The 22204-nt window shown below is 48.6% G+C and overlaps 2 protein-coding genes across 4 annotated transcripts in view; one reads left to right on the top strand and one right to left on the bottom strand.

The window, feature by feature from the left end:
- LOC147648689 (serine/threonine-protein kinase PAK 3-like) overlaps window positions 1-22204 on the top strand; it is a 356261-nt gene that overhangs the window by 76629 nt on the left and 257428 nt on the right. The window lies entirely within an intron of this gene.
- LOC111945248 (uncharacterized) lies at window positions 603-22153 on the bottom strand. 3 transcript variants are annotated; one of them, XM_086866551.1, is made up of 2 exons: window positions 22029-22153; window positions 603-3579 (listed from the first exon to the last, which is right to left on the bottom strand). In XM_086866551.1, the coding sequence occupies exon 2, from the start codon at window positions 3459-3461 to the stop codon at window positions 2403-2405; it is 1059 nt and encodes a 352-aa protein (XP_086722677.1). In that variant the 5' UTR covers window positions 3462-3579; window positions 22029-22153; the 3' UTR covers window positions 603-2402. The 3 variants fall into 3 exon arrangements, with proteins under 3 accessions (XP_086722677.1, XP_086722676.1, XP_086722679.1); XM_086866550.1 differs by lacking the exon at window positions 22029-22153 and adding an exon at window positions 15857-16346; XM_086866553.1 differs by lacking the exon at window positions 22029-22153 and adding an exon at window positions 15857-15992 and having other exon boundaries at window positions 603-3471.

Raw genomic sequence — 22204 nt, 5'->3', positions numbered from 1 at the left:
AGACTGGTTTAAACTGGGAGAGGGGTTTGGGGGTCAAGAATGGCTGGGAAGGGGTTTGAAGGATGCTGAGGAGGGTGAGATGGGGTTCTGGGGGTCCTGGTGGACCCTGGGAGGGAGTTTGGGGGTGCTGGGTGTCACAGGGAGGGATTTGAGTGAGCCTGGAGGAGCTGGAAGGAGATTGGAAAACAGGGATTGGGATGAGGTTGGTTGTGCTGGGAAGAGACTGGGAGGAGTCTTGATGAGTCCTGGTGGGGCTGGGAAGGGACTGGGAGAGGGTTTGGGGGTCCTGGGGCAATGGGGAGAAATCGGGAGGGGGCTGTGGGATCCTGAGAGGAACAGGAGGGACTTTGGTGGATCCTGGGGAGGCTGGGAAGAGACTGGGAGCGATTTACCAAAATAGCAATATTGATCCGCTGTCGCTGCCCGCTCGCCCCTTCACGCCTCGGCTAGTTCTGGCCGACGGCAGCGGCAGGAGTGGGGAACCAGGCGAGCACTGCGTGGCTCAACCTGGAACCTCCAGAGCTCCTCTGCGCTCTGGCGTTGTAGCTCACAGGGCGACACGGGTTGTGGCAAAGGGAGAAAGAGTGCTCAGGCTCTCCCAATTTCCCAGGACCAAGTTTATTCCAACAGGTGTAGGGGAAGGAGACAAGGTACGGGCCGGAATTGAAGGGAAGAGGTCTGAGCCGAGAACACTGGGCACCGCCCTGCGCCAGGTTTAAGGACTGTGGGCGGCCCATACAGCGACCAATGGGACAGCAGCAGGGGAGGAGTTGTGGGTGGGGATTACAATACGCAGAACCAATGGCAGGGACCCGGGGGAGGGAAGGCAGTTGTACAATCAATAGGGCGTAAAGGAAGGCATGATAGGCAGGGAAAGAACTGGAACAAAAGGTGGGGTTTACATAGATTGATAGGACTCGGGGGCAGGATTGGGGTGATGGATGGGGAACAATCTGGAAAAAGGGAAGGGTTTACAATGATGGGCAACTGGGGACAAACCATTTTGGATAACGGGGGAGCAACTGGGATAAACCAACTCTGAACTTAATAAAACTAAACAAATTGGCGGCAACAATCCAGTATCAACATCAATCTGTTAATGGACAAAAATACTCTCCAACAGTTTAAAGTTACAAAGTGGATGTTTAATCACAGCACTGGGTGAGTGCAGGAGTCATCCCCTTAATATGCACTGCAAGTTGAAAAAAGATTCCAGTGTCTATTTACAGAAGTCTTGAATATCCAAAATATTAATACATATTAATACTAATACATATTCCTAATGCTTAACACCTCCCATGCTCCACTTCAGACTAAAATTCATGGTAATGAGTTTAAAATGTCACTATGCCTGCGTGGTTAACTCCATAATTTGAGGAGGGGGTAGTTTTGGCGAGGAGGAGTCATCAAGAGATGAAGGAAAACTGTTCTTCCTCACTCTCACCTTTCTACCTTTACAATGGTTGACATTACAAATGACATTTGGTACAACTCCAATTTCCTCCCTTGTGACATTTAAATGGGTTTCCAGATGTAAGGTCTGTGATCTTCCTGAACCCGTTTCTCAGTTTCTCTTTTCTCATGATAAGCACAGCTGAACAAACATTCAGTGACAAGTAATTTTTTACCTAAGTCTGAGATTCATGATCTCAAATCCTGCTTCTCACTTCATCATCAACACAAACTAGTTCCACAAAGGCCTATCTGTAGCTAAGATCTCTAATGTTTCTACAATACCTAATTATTTAAAATTAGTGACCCCAAAGGATGTTTCAGAATGTCCTGGGTGGGCTGGGGGACACTGGGAGGGTGCTTGGAGGGGCTTGGGGTGTCTGTGAGAGGTTCTGGGGGTCCTGACCTTTGCAGACCCCCCAGAGATGCCATCAAACGCTGCCCACAGCAAGATGCTGACGGGAATTGGAGTCTCTGTGTTGGGCTTTGTCTTCCTGGCACTGGGGCTTGGCTTCTACCTGAGCAAAAAGGTGAGCGGGGGTCCTTAGGTTGGGATATCCCCTCCCCCAGAGTGTGTGTGCTCTCCTCAGGGACCCCAAGCCTGCTGTCACCCCCTTTTCTTTGTCCACAGAGCTCCTGAAGCAGCGGCAAAAGGTTCTCTAGGATTGAAAGTCAACAAATCCACTGTCCCCAAGGAATTCCCATTGTTGATCTGTGTCCTGATGGACTTTTATTCCCCTGCTTTCACCCAGGTGTCCACAGGGAGCCAGGAAGATGTGGAGCCTCCCAGCCAGGTGTCTTCCCAACACGGATCACCAGGACCACGGATCACCAGGGCTCTGCCCAACGGGGGTCACTGGGGATCATCCAACGCCCATCCTCCCATGGGGGATGGAGCTGGAGCAGCGCACGAAGCTCTTCCCGCACTTGGGGCACTTGCAGGGCTTCCCTTAGTGGTGCCTCCGTTGGTGTTGGGTCAAGTTAGATCTCTGTGAGAAGCTCTTCCCACACTGGGGACACTCGTAGGGCCTCTCCCCAGTGTGGATGCGCTGGTGCCTGACAAGGGTGGAGTTGCGGTTGAAGCTCTTCCCGCAGTCGGGGCAGCGGAAGGGCCTCTCGTCTGTGTGAATCCGCTCATGTAAGAGGACATGGGAGCTGCACTGAAACCTCTTCCCACACTGGGGACATTCATAGGGCCTCTCCCCACTGTGGATGCGCCGGTGGATGGCAAGGTTGCCGTTGCGGTTGAAGCCCTTCCCGCAGTCGGGGCAGTGGAAGGGCCTCTCGTCTGTGTGAATCCGCTCATGTAAGAGGACATGGGAACTGCGCTGAAACCTCTTCCCACACTGGGGACATTCATAGGGCCTCTCCCCACTGTGGATGCGCCGGTGGATGACAAGGTTGCCGTTGCGGTTGAAGCCCTTCCCGCAGTCGGGGCAGCGGAAGGGCCTCTCGTCTGTGTGAATCCGCTCATGTAGGAGGACACTGGAGCTGGTCTGAAACCTCTTCCCACACTCAGGACACTCGTAGGGCCTCTCCCCAGTGTGGATGCGCTGGTGCTCCCTCAGATTGGAGCTCCACCCAAAGCTCTTCCCACATTCCAAGCAGGTGTAGGGCCGTTCCCCTGTGTGGATCACCTGGTGTCTCATCAGGTCAAAGGTACCTCTGAAGCTCTTCCCACATTTCCCACACTCATAGGGTTGTTCTCTCATGTGGATCTTCTGGTGATTCCTCAGGTAGGAGCTCTGGCTGAAGCTCTTCCCACATTCCCCACACCTATAGGGCTTTCCCCCAGTGTGGATCCTCTGGTGCTGGAGCAGGTGGGAGCTCCACGTGAAGCCCTTCCCACATTCCAAGCACTTGTGGGGCTTCTCCCCCAGCTCTGAGCTCCGGCTGGATCTCTGGCCGTGTTCCTGGCACTGGGGGGATCTTTCCTCCTCGCAGCTCCCTGGACTGGGTTTCCAGCCCCTCCTCATGCAGGATCTCTGGGGCTTTTTCTCCTCTGCCATCTGGACACAGCTTGGGAATGAAAATTCCTGGTTAGGAGGAAAAGGAGAGGAGAGCGTCTTGGGCTGGGGGTTCCTCCATGCCCAAGTTCATCTCAGAAAGTCATTGGGCATCTTGTGTCTGTAACAAAGCAAAGCACCAAGATTCAGCCCAAACATCAAAAAAATGATGAAAAACTACCCAAACACCAAATTCAGGCAGAACCCCCTCCAGAATACAAAGATTCAGCCCCTGCAAAAAAACAAAGCACCAATATTTAGCCCAAAAAAGTTCAGAAACACCAAGATTCAGTCCCATCAAAATCGTGGATCCCCTCCCAGGTCACCTCCAGGGCAACACTCCTGGGACTGCACATACATGGAGAATGGAATGTTGTCCTGCTTCCTCTTCCTTCTCTCCCACCTCCTCCTGTGGCCCTACTCTTCCTCCCACTCCTCTTCCTCCTACTATTTCTCCTCCTCCTGCACCTGCTCCTCCCACGTGAATCCTTCGACCGTTTTGTTCCTCAACCCTGCTTCTCCTTCCCTTCTCCTCCTGCCCCCAGGCCCAGCACCCACTGCCGCCTCCCTCTTCCCCCCCAGTCCCACAGCATCCCACCGCAGGGGCACGGATGCAGCTGGGCCAGCTCGGCCTGGGGCAGCGCTGGGCTCTCGGCCGCTTCCGCCCGCACTCGCTCCCCACTGCAGCCGCTCCCGCCACCACAGCGCGGGGGGCCCGGCCTTGGCGCTCCCCCCTCCCACCTCCCCAAATTCCCCTCCAGGGGGGCGCCAAGGCCCGGGGGGGAGGGGCGCAGGTGGGATCCAGGTAGAACCATTGAGGGGAGAAAAGGGAATGCTAGAAGGGCATCCTGGACAAAGGGATGATGACCCCAAAATATCTCTCAAGGGTCCCATGGGAGCATGTGGAGGTCGTTTGCACATTCTCCCAGAGGGAATTAAGGACATGGACACCCAGGGGAGCAATAAGGGAAGTCCAGAAGGGATTTAGACAACAGGGGATGGATGGTGTTGGTGTGCTGGGAAGGGATTGGCTGAAGGGGAGTGTGCAGGAATGTGCTTAAGGCAAGAAGCAGCAGGAGGAATCCATGGGGTAAGAAAAAGGATGATGGAAAAGAAGAGGAAGAAAAAAACACTGAGGATTGGGATGTGTTTCAGAAGGGTCTTATCCTCAGCATTTGCCAGCTGACTCAGATCCTTTGTATCCTAGTTTTCCAGGACAGGAAAACAAGGAGGTGAGGATTTCAGGGGGTTTCTCTGAGCTGGGAGCGGCAGGAGCGGGCGCAGAGCTGCGGCACCGGGAGCACGGGCTGGGGGCCTGTGGGGAGCTGTGGGGACGGGCCGGGGCTGTGGAGCAGCCGGGGCTCAGCGCCGGGCGCTGCCTGAGCCCAGCACCCCCCGGGCAGGGCCGGCAGTGGCCCCCGGCCCCCAGGAGGCTGCGGGACGCCCCGGCCGCTGCCCGGCCCCGTGGAGCTGCCGGCCCTGCCCGCCGGGGGGGCCGCCTTTGGACACTGCGGCAGGACAGGGACCGGCTCTGGGATACGGGCTGGGGAGGGGAGCCTCAGCACAGCCAGCACGAGGAAGGAACAGCTCACAAATGGCGATTAGACCTGCAAGGATCCACATGATCTTTTAAGCATTTCCTGCTGGGTCCCTGGAGAAAGGAAGGGTTTTGCAGAAAGCTCAGCAGCTGCCACACGATGAGCACCCACAGGCACTGAGGGGGGCTGCAGCAGCGACAGAAGAAGCCCCTGCAGCACTTGCTCACAAAGGCTCAGCAGCTGAATGCAGCAAGGGATGAGCAAAAGGCCAAGCTGAAGGCAAAGGCCATGGCACACTTCCTACAGCCCCTGAGGGATCAAGCCCAGGGCCCAAGGGGGCCCCAGCACCCAGGGGACACCCTCGGCCACAAGCACCTGGCACAGGCATTGCCCTCCTGGCCAGGGCACAGCCCACCCAAACAGCCCCTGGCAAGGAATCAGCCTTCCAGCTGCAGGGCACAAGGACACTGCAAGCACAGACAGCAGCACCCTCAGCACCAGCAAGTCCAGCCCTTGATGGACACGCATTCTTAGCGGTGGCACAGCTCCCATTCCACCAGGGACCCACCACACTGCAGCCCTTGGGAACATTCAGGGTGGCTCTGGATCCAGAGGAGACCTTTCCTGATGGACACAGGGGCCTCTCCATCCAATCGGAATCTTACACCTAAAGGTTTTAGGGAATATTTTAGCTATTAAGGCACTAAGTGGGAAAGATGAGTGGGTGTGTTTTATTCAGCCACTATTAGCAGATGTGGGGAGAGGGTTTGAAATGCAGGAATTTTTATTTGCTCACAATTGTGGTTCTAATTTACTAGAAAGGGATATGATGGCTAAATTGGGAATGCAAATTAATGTTGCAAAAGGGGATACAGAGGCTGGTTCTGTTGTACCTCTGTGTCAAATGTCTGGCAGAGCCACGGCTGAAGTGAACCCACAAGTGTGGGCAGCCCCAGGGAAATTGGCAAAATTAGATATGGAGCCTCTCCACATTTCCCTGAAGCAACCAGGACAAGAGGTGTCGAAAAGCAATCCCCTGTTCCAAGGGAGGGAAGGAAGGGCTCACAGCCTGTCTGGGAGTCCTGCTCAAGGCACGGCTTGGGGAGCCAGGGATGGCTCCCTAGAATGCTCCTATCCTGCCAAACAAGAAATCCAATGGAATCCACAGAATGCTGCAGGACCCAAGAAGAAGAAATGAGATGATGAAACCGAGGCGCCCCACACTCTCAGATCCTTACACCAGCCTGAACCAGGTGCCCTCCTCACACTGCTGCCATTCACAACTTGATGCAAAAGATGCTTTCTGGGGATCTGCCCACTTCCAGAGGATGCAAACACAATTCTGCCTTGGGCTGGCAACAAGAGCTAGAAGGGAAAATGCTCAAGACATGGACGGTCCTTCTGCAGGGATGCATGGAAGCACCAGCCTGATTGGGGCAAGCCTTGCAGGAAATATCAAAGGAATTGACCTCACCCCCAGGGACTGGCTTAATGCAGGATGTGGATGACTTGATCCAGTCAGGAGGACAAAGAGAAGAGGTAGAGGAAGCCTCTGTGAAATGGCTTCATTTTCAGGCTAAAAAACAGCTTTGAGTATCTGGAAAAAAATGGCAAACGGTAGAAAAAATGGTTAAATATTTGGGACCTATTTTAACTGAAGCTTTGTCTTGTATTGACCCTGAGAGGCTTCAGGGAATCTCAGAAAAAATGCTTCCCTGGACTAAAAAAGGAGCTGCAGCAATTCTTAGGATTAACAGGGAATTGCAGGAGCTGGACTGAGGATTCTCTCTTCTAGCCAGAATATTCTGTGAATTTTTTACCCCCAGATAGTCTCAATGTTATGGGGTGGACATAAGAAAGAAAACAAAACAAAATGAAAAAAATAAAATGATTGATGCCCCAGCCATGGCTCTTGCAGACTCAGAAATCTGAACTGGAAGGGAATATTAAACAGGCCACCCCTGAGCCTGCACTGAAGGCAAGGCAGCAGCAGCCAGGGCTCCCCAGCGGGGGAAGCCCCTGCGCCTGCCCACAGATCCTCTGCTCAAATCCTCGGCCTGGGCACCCTCCTTTGCCATCTCCAGCCACTGCGGGACAATCCTTGCTCTCACTCTTGCAGCTTCAGGCCTTTCTGTGCCTGCCCTCGCCACAGCTGCTGGGGAAGGCACCGGGACAATTCCACTCTGCCTCTCAATTCCACTCACACTCTGCCCTGCCTGGGATTAGCTGCTGGCAAAATAGACCAACTTGAAAATGGCTTCAAATCTTATTTCTCTGCTCACACTTGGTTTTCCTTTGCCTTGGGGAAAGGAATTTTAATCCTTCTTTTCCACCACTCAGCAGAGATGTGTTTAACATCTCAACAGACTGGGAATAGCCCAAAAGATTCCCACCAAGATAACGACCATCAACAAAACATCAGCACCCAGCAGCAAACATCAACCAACATCTACCCCAGACACTGCCCCAGGCACAGCTGGAGACACCTGGTCTGGAAAAGGCTGAGCATGAAATCCAGGAGTGCCCACCTAATTCCCATCACAGGCACAGAAATCCGGCTGCAACAGGAAACCAAATCCTAACAGCTCCACACCTTCAAACCAATGAACATTAAACCAAGGGATTTCTATGGGGTTAGAGTGTATATAGTTTTGGAAAAATCTAGTAAATTCATTTGTCATGGAATGACACACCCACTCTCTGCACACCCAGCCTAAGTGTGCATGAAATTATTCCCGTTGCACATTCTGGCCAGAATCAAGTAACACCTTATTTCTCTAAAGACATTGTTGAAGAGTTTTTGCTTTTCACAGTTTCAGTAAAAAGATTACACTGTTAGAATAATTTTTCATAATAATTTTACTTCTATATTGTCGGTTCTGATTGGGCCAGTGGTGTGAGAATCAGTTTTTAGTTCTAGGAGAATAAAAAAAACCCACTTGATTGCTTTCTCATTTTTGTTTTATATTTGTACGTGACTCTAAGTGATGACAAAATGATGGTATGAGTTTTTCGATGTTCACCCTTAAGCTGCACTTTGAAAAAGAGAAGAGCTTTAAAGTTGGCACTTTAACACATAAACAGCTAATAAAATATTGTTTAAACAAAAAAATAACAGATTCTGTGGGGGCCACATGTGAGTCACGGGATGTCCGCCCTGGAAGAGCAGCTTTGTTCCAGGCAGCCAGCAGAGGAGCTTTAGAAATGCAAATTAACACTGATGACCCAAAGCCTGCACAATGGCCCAGGGGCTTCCTGCCTGCAGGAGGAATTGGACTGATTCCCTTTGCCCCTCAGCCCAAACTCTGCCTGCTTGCACAGATGGAATTTGCACAGCTAAAGGCACAGACCATTGTGAGGATATCTGACTCTGCAGCAGAAATTGGTTCAGCTGCAAAGGAAAACAGAAAATGGAGAATGTTGTGAAAACTTCACTAAAACAAGTGAGGGAGAATCATCCCTGTCCCCACTCCAACATGTGCTGTCTCTGTCTATGTTATATAGGGTGTATCAGATCACTGGGGTTTATTTGCTACCACAAGTTCAGGGAAATCAGTTGAGAATCCAAGTATGTGATGATTTAATGAGAAAAGCTGACAACTGATGCAGCCCTGGCTGGAGGGAGCACCCAGAAATGGGGAAAAGATGGACAACCACCAGAACAAATGCTGCAACACCATGGACCAGACCCTGGGAACCCTGATGAATTCATAGCAGGTACCAGAGAAACCATTTCTCATTTCAATGGGATAATTGGATTACAGGATGCCATTGAAATAACACCCAACCACACAGCTCCAGCTCCTGACCTTCCCCCCAACCAATCCACTCAGATGAGGAACACAACATTTCACCATGGGATGGGATCACATGATCTATTAGCAGAAGGAGACAGAATTTCTGGAAAAGTAAATGACTCAAACTGCTGTTGACAAATAGATGAGAACAGATACCAAAGGAAACAAGAAAGCAGCTCATGAACCAGACCAAATGAGGAAAGGATGGGAATGGGAAATGTTTTTGTGCTTCCCTGGCAGACCATGGGTTAAACAAATGCCAGACAGAGCTGTCCCCCTTCAAATCTACACCCCAAAAATCCTGTAACTCAGGGATTCCTCCCAGAAAAAAATCTGCTAGGATCACCCCAAATTGAGTGAAAGGGGGGATGGGACCCCCAGACAGAGCAGGAGGGGCCTGGAACCCCCAAATCCAAGCACGGGGGAGGAGGCTGGAGATTGGAGGGACGATTGGGAAGGTGCAAGTGGGAAAAAGAGAGGGCTGGGACCCCCCCAAAGCGTGGGGGAGGGTGCTGGGAAACCCAAATTGCAGTGTGAGGGGGCAATGGATTGGGGGAAGGAGGAGAAAGGGGGAGGGGAGAGGAGAGGAAAAGGTGGGGCTGGGATGAAAGAAACGTGGTTCCCCGTCCCCGCAGCACTCGATCCCTGAAGCGATTCCCTGCGGCTTGTGGGGAGGAAGATCCGCATTGGGGGGGCCCCAAGCCCCCTGCCCATCCCAGCGTGTCCATCTCGCCGGTGCCCTCCAGCTCCCAGCCCGGCCCCGGCCGCCTGCTCTGCTCCCTGATGGATTTCTCCCCTGCCCACATCCAGCTGAGCTGCTCCCAGGGCCAGCAGCAGCTCTCGGGCCACGTGCTGGCCACTGCCGTGCTCCCCAGCGGGGACTGGAGCCAGCAGCTCCTGGTGCTGCTGGAAACCGCCCCCGGCAATGCGGGCTCAGCTCCAGCTGCCAGGTGGAGCACGGCAGCCTGGAGCACCCCCTGAGCCGGCACTGGGGCACGGCCCGGCCCCCACAGCGCCGGGGGCAGGGGCTGGCAGGACACGGAGGGGATTTGGGGCTCCTGGGCTTAACTGGCAGCCCCTCCTTGAGAACCCCTCTCCCCCTGGCCCAGCTCCCCTCATCCCCCTCTCCCAGCCCTTTCCCAGCGGCTCCCGGCCCCGCTCCGCTCACCCCAGAGCTCCTCGCCAGCAGCCGAGAGATGGAGGAGGAGGAGGGCAAGGAGGGGAAAGCGGAGGAGCGGGAGGAAGAGGAGGGGTAGAGGAGGAGCAGGAACTGCAAGAGGAGCAGCAGAGGAGGCCCCATGAAACAAAGAAATTAAGAATTAAGAAGAAATGTTTAAAAGGGGTGTCTGACAAAAAACAGACCCTGACACCCTAATCCACAAGAACAGGAAAAAGAGTCAGACTGCAAGATAAGATAAGGAGCTGGAATACACAAACAAGATGCAAAGACAAAGGCACCACAGGATAAAGGAGATTCCTGGACCCTAAGCCGGAGGAAACGGATTTGAAGTCCCCCTCCCCAAAAAAAAGCGGCCAAAGGACTGAAAGGAGCACAGGGCTAATTTTAATATGAAGTGAAGACAGGCGGGGTTAGGAAATTAATATGTATTAGCCGTATCGTGTAAACCTGCTCTGTAAAGGATAAAAACGGGAAAACCCAATCAAAAGGGTGTGCGTGCTTTTTGGAGGAGATATCCCCCATGCACCTCAGCGCTGAATAAATTCATACCTGCTCTTATAACTACTCTGTGAGTTATAGAGTTCCTTTTATTCCGCAAATCACCCAGGTGCGTCCATCGCTCTCTGGATCTGCAGCCCCTTCGCGCCGGGAGCATCGGGCCCCGCAGCCCGCAGCTCACCGGGGACGGGAACCTCGCCCCGAAGCTCTTGGGCCGTCCTGGCAGGATTTGTTTACAGGGGAAGGGACATTTGGAGCTCACTCGAAGTAGCTTTGGGGACCCCTGTTTCTTTTTTTGGGGCCCGGCCGGGCAGAGCGATGTCTGGATCTTGCAGGACTCCAAAGCTGAGCTGAGATGCCCGGTACCGGCAGGGGAAGGGAGCAGCGAAAAGGGGGGAGCCCCGGGAGTCCCGGAGCCTGAAATGGGGGCCTGGAGAGGGGGGACCCCGAGAGCCGGGAGTGAGGGGAGCCTGGAGAAGGGGCAGCCCGGAGAAGGGATGAGCCTGCAGAGGGGGAAGCACTGGGACACCAGTGGGGACCCCAGGAAAGGGAAACCGCAGGGAGGGATTTTTTCCTCTCAGTCCTGATGCTTTGGAGATTTTCATGGATACAAGACACCTGAAGACTTCTAGAGATGGACTCGGGCAGGAGGAACCCTGAATCCTAGGTGGTCACCCCTTTTTTCCCCCCCAAACCCAGACTTCTCATGCCCAAGCATTAGACAAATGGAGGAGAAGAAGGCAGAGAGGAAGATGCTCTGGGACTCCCAGGCAACAACAGTCAGTACAACAGTGGAGGCAAAAGCATTATCACCAAATCCATCTGCCCAGAGGGCAGAACTGGTTGCCTTAACCAGAACACTAGAATTAAGTGAAGGGAAAAGGGTAAACATATGGACTGGCTCAAAGTATGCTTTTGGAGTAGTGCATGTACCCAGAGCACTGGGGAAAGAAAGAGGACTGCTGTCTTCTCACGGCACACACATTAAACATCAAGATGCAGTCCTGCAATCAATAAAAGCAGTACAAAAGCCAGAGCAAGTAGCAATCATGCACTGCAAAGCTCAACAATCAGGAAGCTCCAAAATTCATGAGGGAAATCGGAAAGCAGACTGGACAGCCCGACAAGCTGCTCGAGAAGTGCAAACTGCAATGGCATTGATACCTTTAAAAACGAATGTATCTCAATTCAATTTACCTCCAGAACCAAAATATTCAATAGAGGATGAGAAATTGGGACACTCACTGAATGCACAGAAGAATTCAGAAGGGTGGTATGTGACTACACAGGGACAAGTAGTGGTACCCCCCTTGAGAATGAGAGAACTTCTACAAATTAAACATAACAAATGTCATTGGAGTGCAGAGGCATTGCTGAAATTGTTAAAACAAAATTTAATTTCGGTATGGATGTTAATAATGGCAAAATCAGTAATGTCAAAATGTGAAATTTGCTTAAAGAACAATCCAGTGGCTCGACAACAGGCACAATTAGGGAAAATTCGGGTAGGAGTAGAACGAGGGGATTATTGGCAAGTAGATTTTGTAGAATTACCAAGAACTCAAGGATACAAATATCTATTGGTAAGGCTTGACACATTTTCAGGATGGCCAGAAGCTCTTCCCTGTCGCACAAATCAAGCAAAGGAGACAGTCAAGTGGTTACTGCAAGAAATCATTCCAAGATTTGGGGTGCCTCTAGGAATATCATCAGATAGGGGCCCACATTTCACAGCCACAGTAGTGAGGGAGGTGAGTAGGTTACTGGGAATAGCTTGGCATCTCCATACACCATGAAGACCCCAATCCAGTGGACAGGTAGAGAGGATAAATCAGACATTGAAGAGGCAAATCAGCAAAAGATGCCAAGAGGCTAAATTGCAGCAGCCACAAGCTTTAGCAATAGCACTGCTGAGGATTCGGATAAAGCCTAGAAGCGGGATGTCAGTCAGTCCTTATGAGATATTGGATGGGAAACCATATGAATGCCCTGAACCTAATCCAAATGTACATGTTACAGGGAAGCAAGAGGTGTAGAATTATGTTCTGTCTCTTGGAAAAGCTCGAGCTCGACTTCGGAGCACCCTTGTGTGGAACAGGCCGCTGACTCTTGAGAATCCAGTTCATGACATCCCCCCGGGAGATGAAGTGTACGGTAAAAGCTGGAAGGAAGAACCATTACAAGAAAGGTGGAATGGACCCTATCAGGTACTGTTAACTACCTTGACAGCAGTCAAAGGAGCTGGACTGGATCCCTGCATACATTACACCAGAGTGAAGAAGGCTTCCCCTGCACTGTGGACTGCACAAACTGTAGGGCCAACAAAGCTGCAGATAAAGCGGGTTTGATTGTTTCAAATGTCTAGGGTGCTAGTGACTGTAATGGTGATTATTTTATGGCCTTTAGTGCCATCAGTTGGAATCAATGTTACCTTGGGATGTGAAATGCAAAAGAATCAGCTGACAACTCTTCATTTTAGAATGAAGAGGGATGTGGGGGTGCAGCCAGAAACACAAGTGATAAAAGTCACTAATACTATTCAGGCAGAAAATGGGATGATTGGATTAATTCAAGATTTGGCCAACATGCAAAACACCAGCAAAATAACTGCCTGTCTGCCAATACCAAAGGCAGCAGGAGACCTAATAAATTGGGTAATTATAACATCAAAATTACCTGAAATACAAAAGAATAAAAATGAAAATGTGAGCTGTGTATTGCAAATAGATTACGAGTACCCAAATAAGACAGTGTTTGAAAATGCTGTGAAGCCAAAGTATTCATCTCTATGGGATTGTCATGAAAATGGAGGAAAGAATGAACCAAAACTAGGCTGGTATGGGGGATTAGGGAATTATGGATGGTGTTCTGAAAAGATAGCAAAGGTCATTAAAGAAAAGATTCCAGTAATGAAGTGGAAGTGTGAAGGACAGGAAGGAAAAGATCGGGCTGAAGCTTGGGACAGTGCATGGTCAATGAGTGGGCTTCAGAAATTCCAATCTATGGCAGATAGCCCTTGGTGCATTAAGTGGGAAGGCTCTGAAAATGAAACAGATCCAGGGGTATGGAACACTGCAACCAGTAGTAGAATGGAGGCAGACAAAGTGATTTGGTATGGAACAAAGCTTATGACTGTACTTCTGATGATGAAGAAATAAAACAAATGCCACCACTTGTGGTAGCTGTGCAAATTGGATGTGCCTGCAGAGGAATCACACATAAACAAGGTGAAACAAATGACAAGATAGGACAAGTGATCCAAAAGGTAATATGTAGCACAAGTACAGTTCAGAGTCCACGCCAATTTGGATGGGCAGCAAGCGATGGCACCTGGACAACACATTTGCCTGTAGGTGAAAAAGTAAAAGAGATTACTCTAGGCCTCCCCACCTTATGCCCAATTTGGAAAAGGTCCCCATTCAAGGGAGAACATGAACTTCTGCAAATAAGGACAAGACGAGAAGTTCAGAAAAAAAAGGTGAAGATGAAGAAAGATGGCAGGAACCCTCCAGTAGTGTAAAATTTGAGTGGGCTCTGGAATCCTTGTTTGGTCCAATAACAAATTATAACAATAGAAAGATGTTGTACAAACTTACAGGCCAGGTAGAAAGATTGGCAAGAGTTACCAAAGAGGGATTTAGAGAGCTAAATGTACAATTACAAGCCACAACTAAAATGACCCTGCAAAACAGATTGCCTTTACCTATGTTATTGTTGAAAGAACACGGAGTATGCGGGTACCTAAAAGGACAAATTGATCACTGCTGCATCCACAGCCCAAATGGAACTGCAGATGTAGAACACAACATTAATCCGTTAAAACAAATAGAACATGAAGCACAGAAAGAGAGGGAAGATCTGACCACAAGTTGGGTAGATAAAATTTTTGAAGGGTTAGGAAGGAATGTGAGCTCATGGATCAAATCTATTCTTGAGAGTCTGATAATCCTACTGATTGTGTTCTTAGCAATCTGATTAATCTATGCAGTTCTGAAAGGAGAGATAAAGAAAAGAGTATCCTGGAACCAGAAGATAATAAAGGCGCTGACACGGGACAGAGATCCACATCCGCATTTGTCATCTCCAAGTCCTCCAGAGTGCAACAACACTTACAACTGTGGATTCGAAGATGAACATCAAGTATAAACTCAGAAAAAGGACTGTATAGAGTGAAAGCATTACACTTATTATAGTAAAGTGAAATATTTTCAAAGGGGGGAAATATGTTACTGTGGGGTTAAATGTTTCTGAAAATGTTTCTTAAAATCATGTAGAGGTAGGTCACAAGAATGCTTCGTATTAGGGATGGACTAGCAAGCTGAAATGTTTACGGTAACGGGAACTGGTACTTGGGGTCTCCAAGATACCCACCCAGAGATAAGATTTGTACAAGGATGTTCATACAAGGATGAGCTAACTCTCATGAAGCAATATAGATAAGGCTAATGAAGCAATATTAATAACGCAATATTGGTAAGGTTATCATAGCGATTACTGCTACAGCTGAAATTGTAGAAATATGTGCACTTTGGACAAAGACGATGGAGGCAGATTTGGGTTGCTGATACCCCTAGCTCCCACGCACTTCAATAAAGCACCTGCATACAATCAGTCTGTGATTATGTGTGTTCCGGAACGCTACCAAAGACAGATCAAAAACTTCCAAAACACAAAAAATCTGATATCCCTCCAAAATAGAAAGATTCAGCCCCCCGACAAAAAAACAAAACACCATCATTCAGCCCAATAAAGCTCAGAAACACCAAGATTCAGCCCCGCGAAGATCTTGCATCTCCCTGCCCGGGCACTCGCTGCATGGGGGGTGAGGGGGGCAATGAGGCCGGGTCGGAGCAGGGGGTGCCCGAGAGAGGCCCCGAGCCCGGCAGAAGCCCCTGCACAGCCATGCAAGTGGCTCCTGGCCGGACTCGGGGATCCCCCTGGCCATCCCCGCTGGAGCAGCCTGGTCCTGAGGGACTCTGGCCCCTGCGAGGGACCCCAGGCTGCAGCAGGACAAGGATTCCTGGCCCTCAGGGGGAGGCAGTGACATGACCGGACTGTGACCCCCATCCCTGTGCCTCTGGGCGGGGAGGGGGACGGAGAGGGGCACAAAGTTAAGCCCGGGAAGGAGGGACAGCTGGGGGGAAGATGGATTTCCTTAGGAATTACTTTACTTCTCGTTTTCTTGTTCTGACACGTTTGAGAATAAATTCAATTAATTTCCTCAAGTCAGGTGTGCTGTGCCCGTGACCAAGGATTGAACTGTCTCCCACCCTCATCCCGACCCCCGAGCCTTTCCTTGTGTGTTCTGCTCCCCGCCCGGGACAGGAAGGAGAGTCACAGAGTTTTGGCCTCTTTCCGCCATGCCCTGCTCCATCCCGGACTCACCCCCAGCTCGCAGCGCCCTCAGCTCCCGGGCACCCCGAGCTCCCGGCGCCTCAGCGCAGCGGCGCTTCCTTGGCCTCCTGCCCGGGCCGGGCCCAGCGCCGGGGCCACTCCTCAGCCCAGGGGTCCGAGAAATGGCGGAGCTCCGCCCAAGGCAGGCGAGGCCGTGCCGTGTGCAGAGCCCTCTGCTGGCTGCGATTGGCTGCTTCTGCCGTCACTCGTGGCTCTGGTGCGCGCTGATTGGGCAGAGCGGGGACAAGCCCGGCCCCGCTGGCGCCCCCAGGGCGGCCGTGGCTTGGGAGAGCCGCCATTGCCGGAGCGTCTGTGCGGGCCCGGCAGCGGCGGCAGCAGCGGCCGGAGCCCGGTGAGGCGGCGGCGGAGCTCGGAGGCGGCCCCAGCGCAGCGTCCCGGGCACAGCGCAGCCACCTCCGGCCTCCCGACACGAAGCGGGACGAGCCAGCGCTGCTCCGCCACCGCCTCCTGCCGAGGCCCCAGCGGCAAGGAGACCGCGGGCAGCCGCTCCCGCAGCGCCCTCAGCCCAGGGCCAACACGGGCCGGCCACGGCACAAGCCACCCGCCACAGCCCCCTGCCGCCCCCTCCCGGGCCCGCAGCGAGCCCCGAGCCCCCGCAGAACCCAGCGCGGCTCCCACCTGCGATGGCCGGGGCCGCCTCCGAGCTCCGCCGCCGCCTCTCCGGTTGTTGTCAATGAAATTACAATTTTGACAACTAGGTCCCTTGGGTTAATGGCAGTTTAATTAAAAATGAATACAATTTAGTAAATGGAATAGTAATTTGCTATAAAAGAATTCAGTTTAGGAAAATAATATCATTTAGCAAAAAAATTAAAATTTATATATATAATTTGCCAGTAATTCAGTATGATTAAAGCATAAGCAAAACCAACCGGGGTACGGGTTCCTCACCCTGCCTCATGTACAGAACAAAGCACTTCAAGCTAAACTTATATACTGTATGCTTATACATATTCATTAATGCTTCCCGTAAATTTCCTCCTATTTCCGATTTTTCTGTCTTTACGTCACTTTCCTTCACGGGACATGCTTCACTTGTTGTTAGGGGGTCTTCAGTCTTCTTTTGGGGGTCTTTTGGCGAAGGCTTCTCCTCTTCCTCATTGTCCTTTGGATAACCTTACAGGTTTGTGTGTGCGTACTAAGCGTTGTGTTATGTTACTCTACTAATTAGTCTGATATTTACTGATTTTTAGGCCCAATGCTTAAAGTCGTTCTAATTTTGTCCATCTCAAGGCCGTCTTGGTCTTGAGACATCACTTATCTTCTAAACTACATCTTGTACCTCAATTTTAACATGTAACATCTGTAAAGGGGTGCATCTGCCTTGTAACACTGATTCCTTTGGTTGCTTCTAATAATAGCTTTCCGAATAGTTACAGTTTAGTCAGCACGAATCAATTCCATTTATTATAATCCCCCATTTCTCTTTTTGATTACATTTATTGGTGCTTTTTTTAAAAAAAACATAAACCTGAATCTTAATTTTTTTATCTTCTCAATAATTTCACATCTTTCATTTACTTTATTTTCATTTCTAATTTTTTAACATTTTTCATGCTGTATCAAGCATTTGCACTCTCTTTCAAATTTAGTTAACTTATTTTTTTGAGCTATTATAGTTTCTTTTTGTTCAGTATTCCTTGAATTACTGAATGGATTAGTCTAATAAGGCATGAAATTATGCAAAATAGAAACAATAATCTTAATATAAAACACTATACCATAAATTTTAACTTTTTCCACTAAGTACTTCTAAAAAGGTTATCTCACTAATCAGTCTTCAAAATAAAATTCTGGTTTTGAACTGGTATATATATCCTTAGCAATTTTTGTGATGGCTCTTCTATAATCATTTATACAACACTCAGATTTGTTCAACTTTCTACAAACTCCCCCTTCTTCAGCTAACAAATTCTCCAGGGTAATTCTGTTTTCATAAACAAATGCTCACATTTGTGAATGTTGCTTGGCCAGCAGCTTTAGGGCAGTAGAGGTTTGGTTTGAAACAACTTTAACTACTGTCTGCAGCTTTATGAACTGATTCAATAGATAGATTTGGGTTCTAGATCTCTCAGATCCATCTGCAGCTCAAGTGGCTGGGTCATCTCTCTGCAGGCCATTTGTCTTCATTTCTGGTTTCTTCTTGCTTTTGGAAAGTCAAGGTTCAAGTCTCTTTTATTGTTTTTAATGTTTCATAAAGTGGTGTTCCTAACATATTGCTCCTGGACCTCGGTGTAACGAAGAAGGAGGGTCATATAACTCTTAAGATACAGGTTCTTTTTCACTTTTGAGGTAATTCACTGTATGCTCTTTGCTCACAAATTTAATATATTCTATCAGGGGCCTTCCATTTGTTACTTGTTGTACCTGGTTGTTCCCAATAGAATTTTAGGTCACTTATGGATTGGTAAGGGTTAGCTCCAGAACTTTTATACCAGCACAAATCAACATGGTTATCCTACAATTACTTTCTTTTTGTTATTCTCTAATATCCAGCAGGAGTTTTTGGTGGCCAGGTGTTAGTATTATTATCTGATACAAACTGTTTTAATTATTTGATGATTCAAAATTTATCTTCCAGGTCATTTTATTGTCTTGGAAGTTTGAGTAAGATTTCATTTTAAAAATTGGTCTGGAGCTAGACTCCCACTTTCCCACAGCTATTTTTTTAGCTATTTTAAGTCTTTCACAAATTTAACATTTAAATAATTTTAATTCTATAACTACTTCTTGCATTAAACCTAGAAAATTATTTTAGTTAAGGTTGGCCAATCTCAGTTGCTATACTGCTGTTTCAACTGTTCACACCACTTACTCATTTTGTCTAATTCTTTCCCTGAGATTTTTTTTATACTTTTATAAAATTACTGTGATTGTAACAGGCAGCATTAACATATGGATGTGCCACAACCACAGATTTTATCTTGTTTTTGCATTTGTCACATTTGTTTGCATTTATCACATGGATCAGAATTATTGTGATTTTGTTTTTGCATAGTTTGTTTGCTCGTTGTTTGCTTTTGTGCTGCTTGCTTTAATATCGCTTGTTTCTTTCTTATTTTTTTGGATTCTGTCCCATCCTGCTTTATGGTTTTGGCCAGTTGCCAAGGGTATCTTAATGACCACAGTGAAAATAATCCTCAGGAGTTTTCACTCTCTACCTTCCTCAAGGCCCCTGGGGCTGCAGCCAAGGGCCGAGGTGCCAGTCTTCTTGGTAGCAAAGTTTATACCCTGGGCTCTGGTCACTGACACGTTTGGTCTCACTGCTACCCTTGGCCTCATAAGGTTCCTATGAGCCACTGCAACTCTGCTTGTTTCAAGGATGGCACAGATTTCACAGCACTGTCTTATCCCTCTCTCTCTTAGGCAGTTATTTTATTTTTCTTTTTAATTTAAACTACTAAAGCTCCAGAGATGTGCCAACTACAATAAAAGTTAATTTTACACAAATTCAGTTAGTAATTTATTAATAAAACTTTAATTAACAGGGAATTCTTTTAGCAGAATTTTTGCTGTTAAATAAATAAAACATTTAGTCAAAACCATTTATATTTACTATACAAAATATTGGAAAACAAACATTTTAAAAATACGGAAATTTAAGATTCTGTGAAAAAAAACCTGTGCTACATGTTTTTAACACTTAAAATGCACATAACACAAGTGTAACACACCATTTAGATACTATATATTCATAAAATATGTTTGTGCTTCACAGACTCTGAGCAAGGCAGAATTTGCCTTTTGAATGTGTAAATATAATAAACCAAACCAAATTAATGCCAGGTTGTAACAAATGGTCAGTCGTGTTATATGTTAGAGTTCACTTGGCACAGCCAGCACTGCACACTTTTCAGATAAATGGGATTTAGGTGGTGCTGCTGTTTCTATTTCCAGCAAAATATCTTTAGGTGAAGGAACAGTTTTACCTCTTTTTTTTTTTTTTTTTTTTTTTTTTTTTTTTCCTTTCTTTTTTTCTGCTACTTATTAGTTTATAAAGGATACAACAGATAACTCTCGCTTTCTTGTGTTTCAGTAATGAATTTATCTTTCCCCCCACCCGGGGAAGCTACAGGGTAGCACAGTCGCTCTCTTCTTGATTAAAAGGTTCTTTAGAATTTACATACTGATTTAAAGCTTAACAAATCCAATCTTTAAACAATCTAGACTTTGGCCAATTCAAATTATATTTTGGGATAATTTCCTCTGTCTATTTAAACATATAATAATTAATTATTTTCTGCTTGTTTTTCCTCTCCGGGATTCCCATGTATCCCAAACTCACAACATCAATCCTCAGTGGACTGTCCTGAGGAATGCTCCCCTCCTGAGAAACCCCCTCACGGCTCTCAGATATTCCGGGCTCCTGCGAATTCCCTTTATAATTCCCAGCCCCTGGGTTCAAGGACTTACTGTCCCTTGAGCCCATCTCTGGCACAACCAACCAAGAAATCTCCGCTGCCAGGAGAATCTTGATCCCCCTCCCTCACTCCGTGGTTCAGCTTCCCCCCTCCCTCAATATTACTCTGTTGCTCTATCCCGTCTTTTGCCAACTACTCGCTTCCTGTCTAATTTCCTCTCTTTCTCCATTTCTTTTACCCCTCTTCGACTACTCATTTCTGGCCACTTCTCTTCCCAATCCCTCTCAGCTGCGTACTAAAGTTCCCAACTCTTTTCTCTTTTTAAAGGCAGCTGAAGCTGCCTCAATCTCTCTCCTCCTGAGTCCCTTCACTCAGCGATCAGATCACTCCCTTCTCCCCGAGGGCTTTCCCGTGGCTTTTAAGATTGGGCCTCTCCCTCCCGTCCCTGGCGGGGATTTTCACTCGTTCTTCTCTTTCACTGCCCTCCTTTCCCGGCCGGTCTCCTGGCGGCGAGCCGAGAAGGCGGTGCGGCCGGAGGTCTGCACTCCCTTTGGGGGTCCGGGCTGCCCAGCCCGGTCTCAGAGCCTGCACACACACACACAGGCACACAGCTCCCCCCTGCCCAGCCCCGTGGCACTCACACGCTCCGTTTGCCCGGCGCTTCTGCTGCACAAGGCCTTTTACAGGCACCTTTATCTCTGGCCGGCACTCTGCGGGAGCTCTTCTGCACGCCTCCTGCAGCCAGCTTCTTTTGCTGCTGCTTTATCCTCAGTGGAACTTCTATTTCCACGGGAGCGCGATCTAACCTCGGCACCACCTTAAAAAACTGGTGGGGAGCTCCTTCCCAGGATTAGCCGTTCTTCCCCTAGATTGGAGTTCCCGGGATTTGGCAACAAATTGTTACAAATGACCTTCAAATTTCCAAATAATCAACCTAATTAATTGATAATATACTTTAATAAATTGGATAGAAAATAATAAAATAATACAATTTCGTGAAAGCATACAATTTAGTAAGAAAGATACAATTTAATAGATATATTCAGATTTATATTTATATATATTTATATATATTTATATATTGACAGAGACAGATATAGATACAGATATAGATATATAAAGATATATGTGTGTGTGAATATAATTGGCCAGTGGTTAAGGCATAAGCAAAACCGACTGGGGTACGGAGGGGGTTCCTCACCCTGCCTCACGTACAGAACAAAGCACTTCAAGCTAAACTTATATACTGTATGCTTATGCATATTCATTAATGTTTCCCGTATGTTTCCTCCTATTTCTGATTTTTTTGACTTTACGTCACATTTCTTCAAGGCACATGCATCATTTGTTGTTAAGGGGGTCTTCAGTCTTCTTTTGGGGGTCTTTTGGCGAAGGCTTCTCCTCTTCCTCATTGTCCTTTGGATAACCTTACAGGTTTGTGTGTGCGTACTAAGCGTTGTGTTATGTTACTCTACTAATTAGTCTGATATTTACTGGTTTTTAGGCCCAATGATTAAAGTCGTTCGAATTCTGTCCATCTCAAGGCCGTTTTGGTCATGAGACATCACTTATCTTCTAAACTACATCCTGTACCTCAATTTTAACATGTAACATCTGTAAAGGGGTGCATCTGCCTTGTAACACTGATTCCATTGGTTGCTTCTAATAATAGCTTTCCAAATAGTTACAGTTTAGTCAGCACGAATCAATTCCATTTATTACACTTCCTCCCGGGCCCGCAGCGAGCCCCGAGCACCCGCAGAACCGAGCGCGGCTCCCACCTGCGATGGCCGGGGCCGCCTCCGAGCTCCGCCGCCGCCTCACCGGGCTCCGGCCGCTGCTGCCGCCGCTGCCGGGCCCGCACAGACGCTCCGGCAATGGCGGCTCTCCTGCCCCACGGCCGCCCTGGGGGCGCCAGCGGGGCCGGGCTTGTGCCCGCTCTGCCCAATCAGCGCGC

The sequence above is a fragment of the Cyanistes caeruleus genome, chromosome 31 (genome assembly GCF_971803275.1).
Source record: "Cyanistes caeruleus chromosome 31, bCyaCae1.hap1.1, whole genome shotgun sequence".
Lineage (NCBI taxonomy): Eukaryota > Metazoa > Chordata > Aves > Passeriformes > Paridae > Cyanistes > Cyanistes caeruleus.
This window is presented reverse-complemented; position numbering and strand designations above follow the sequence as displayed.

Bases quoted from the DNA above. Each gene is read 5' to 3' on its own strand.
- LOC111945248 (XM_086866551.1), bottom strand. From the start codon at position 3,461: ATGGCAGAGGAGAAAAAGCCCCAGAGATCCTGCATGAGGAGGGGCTGG.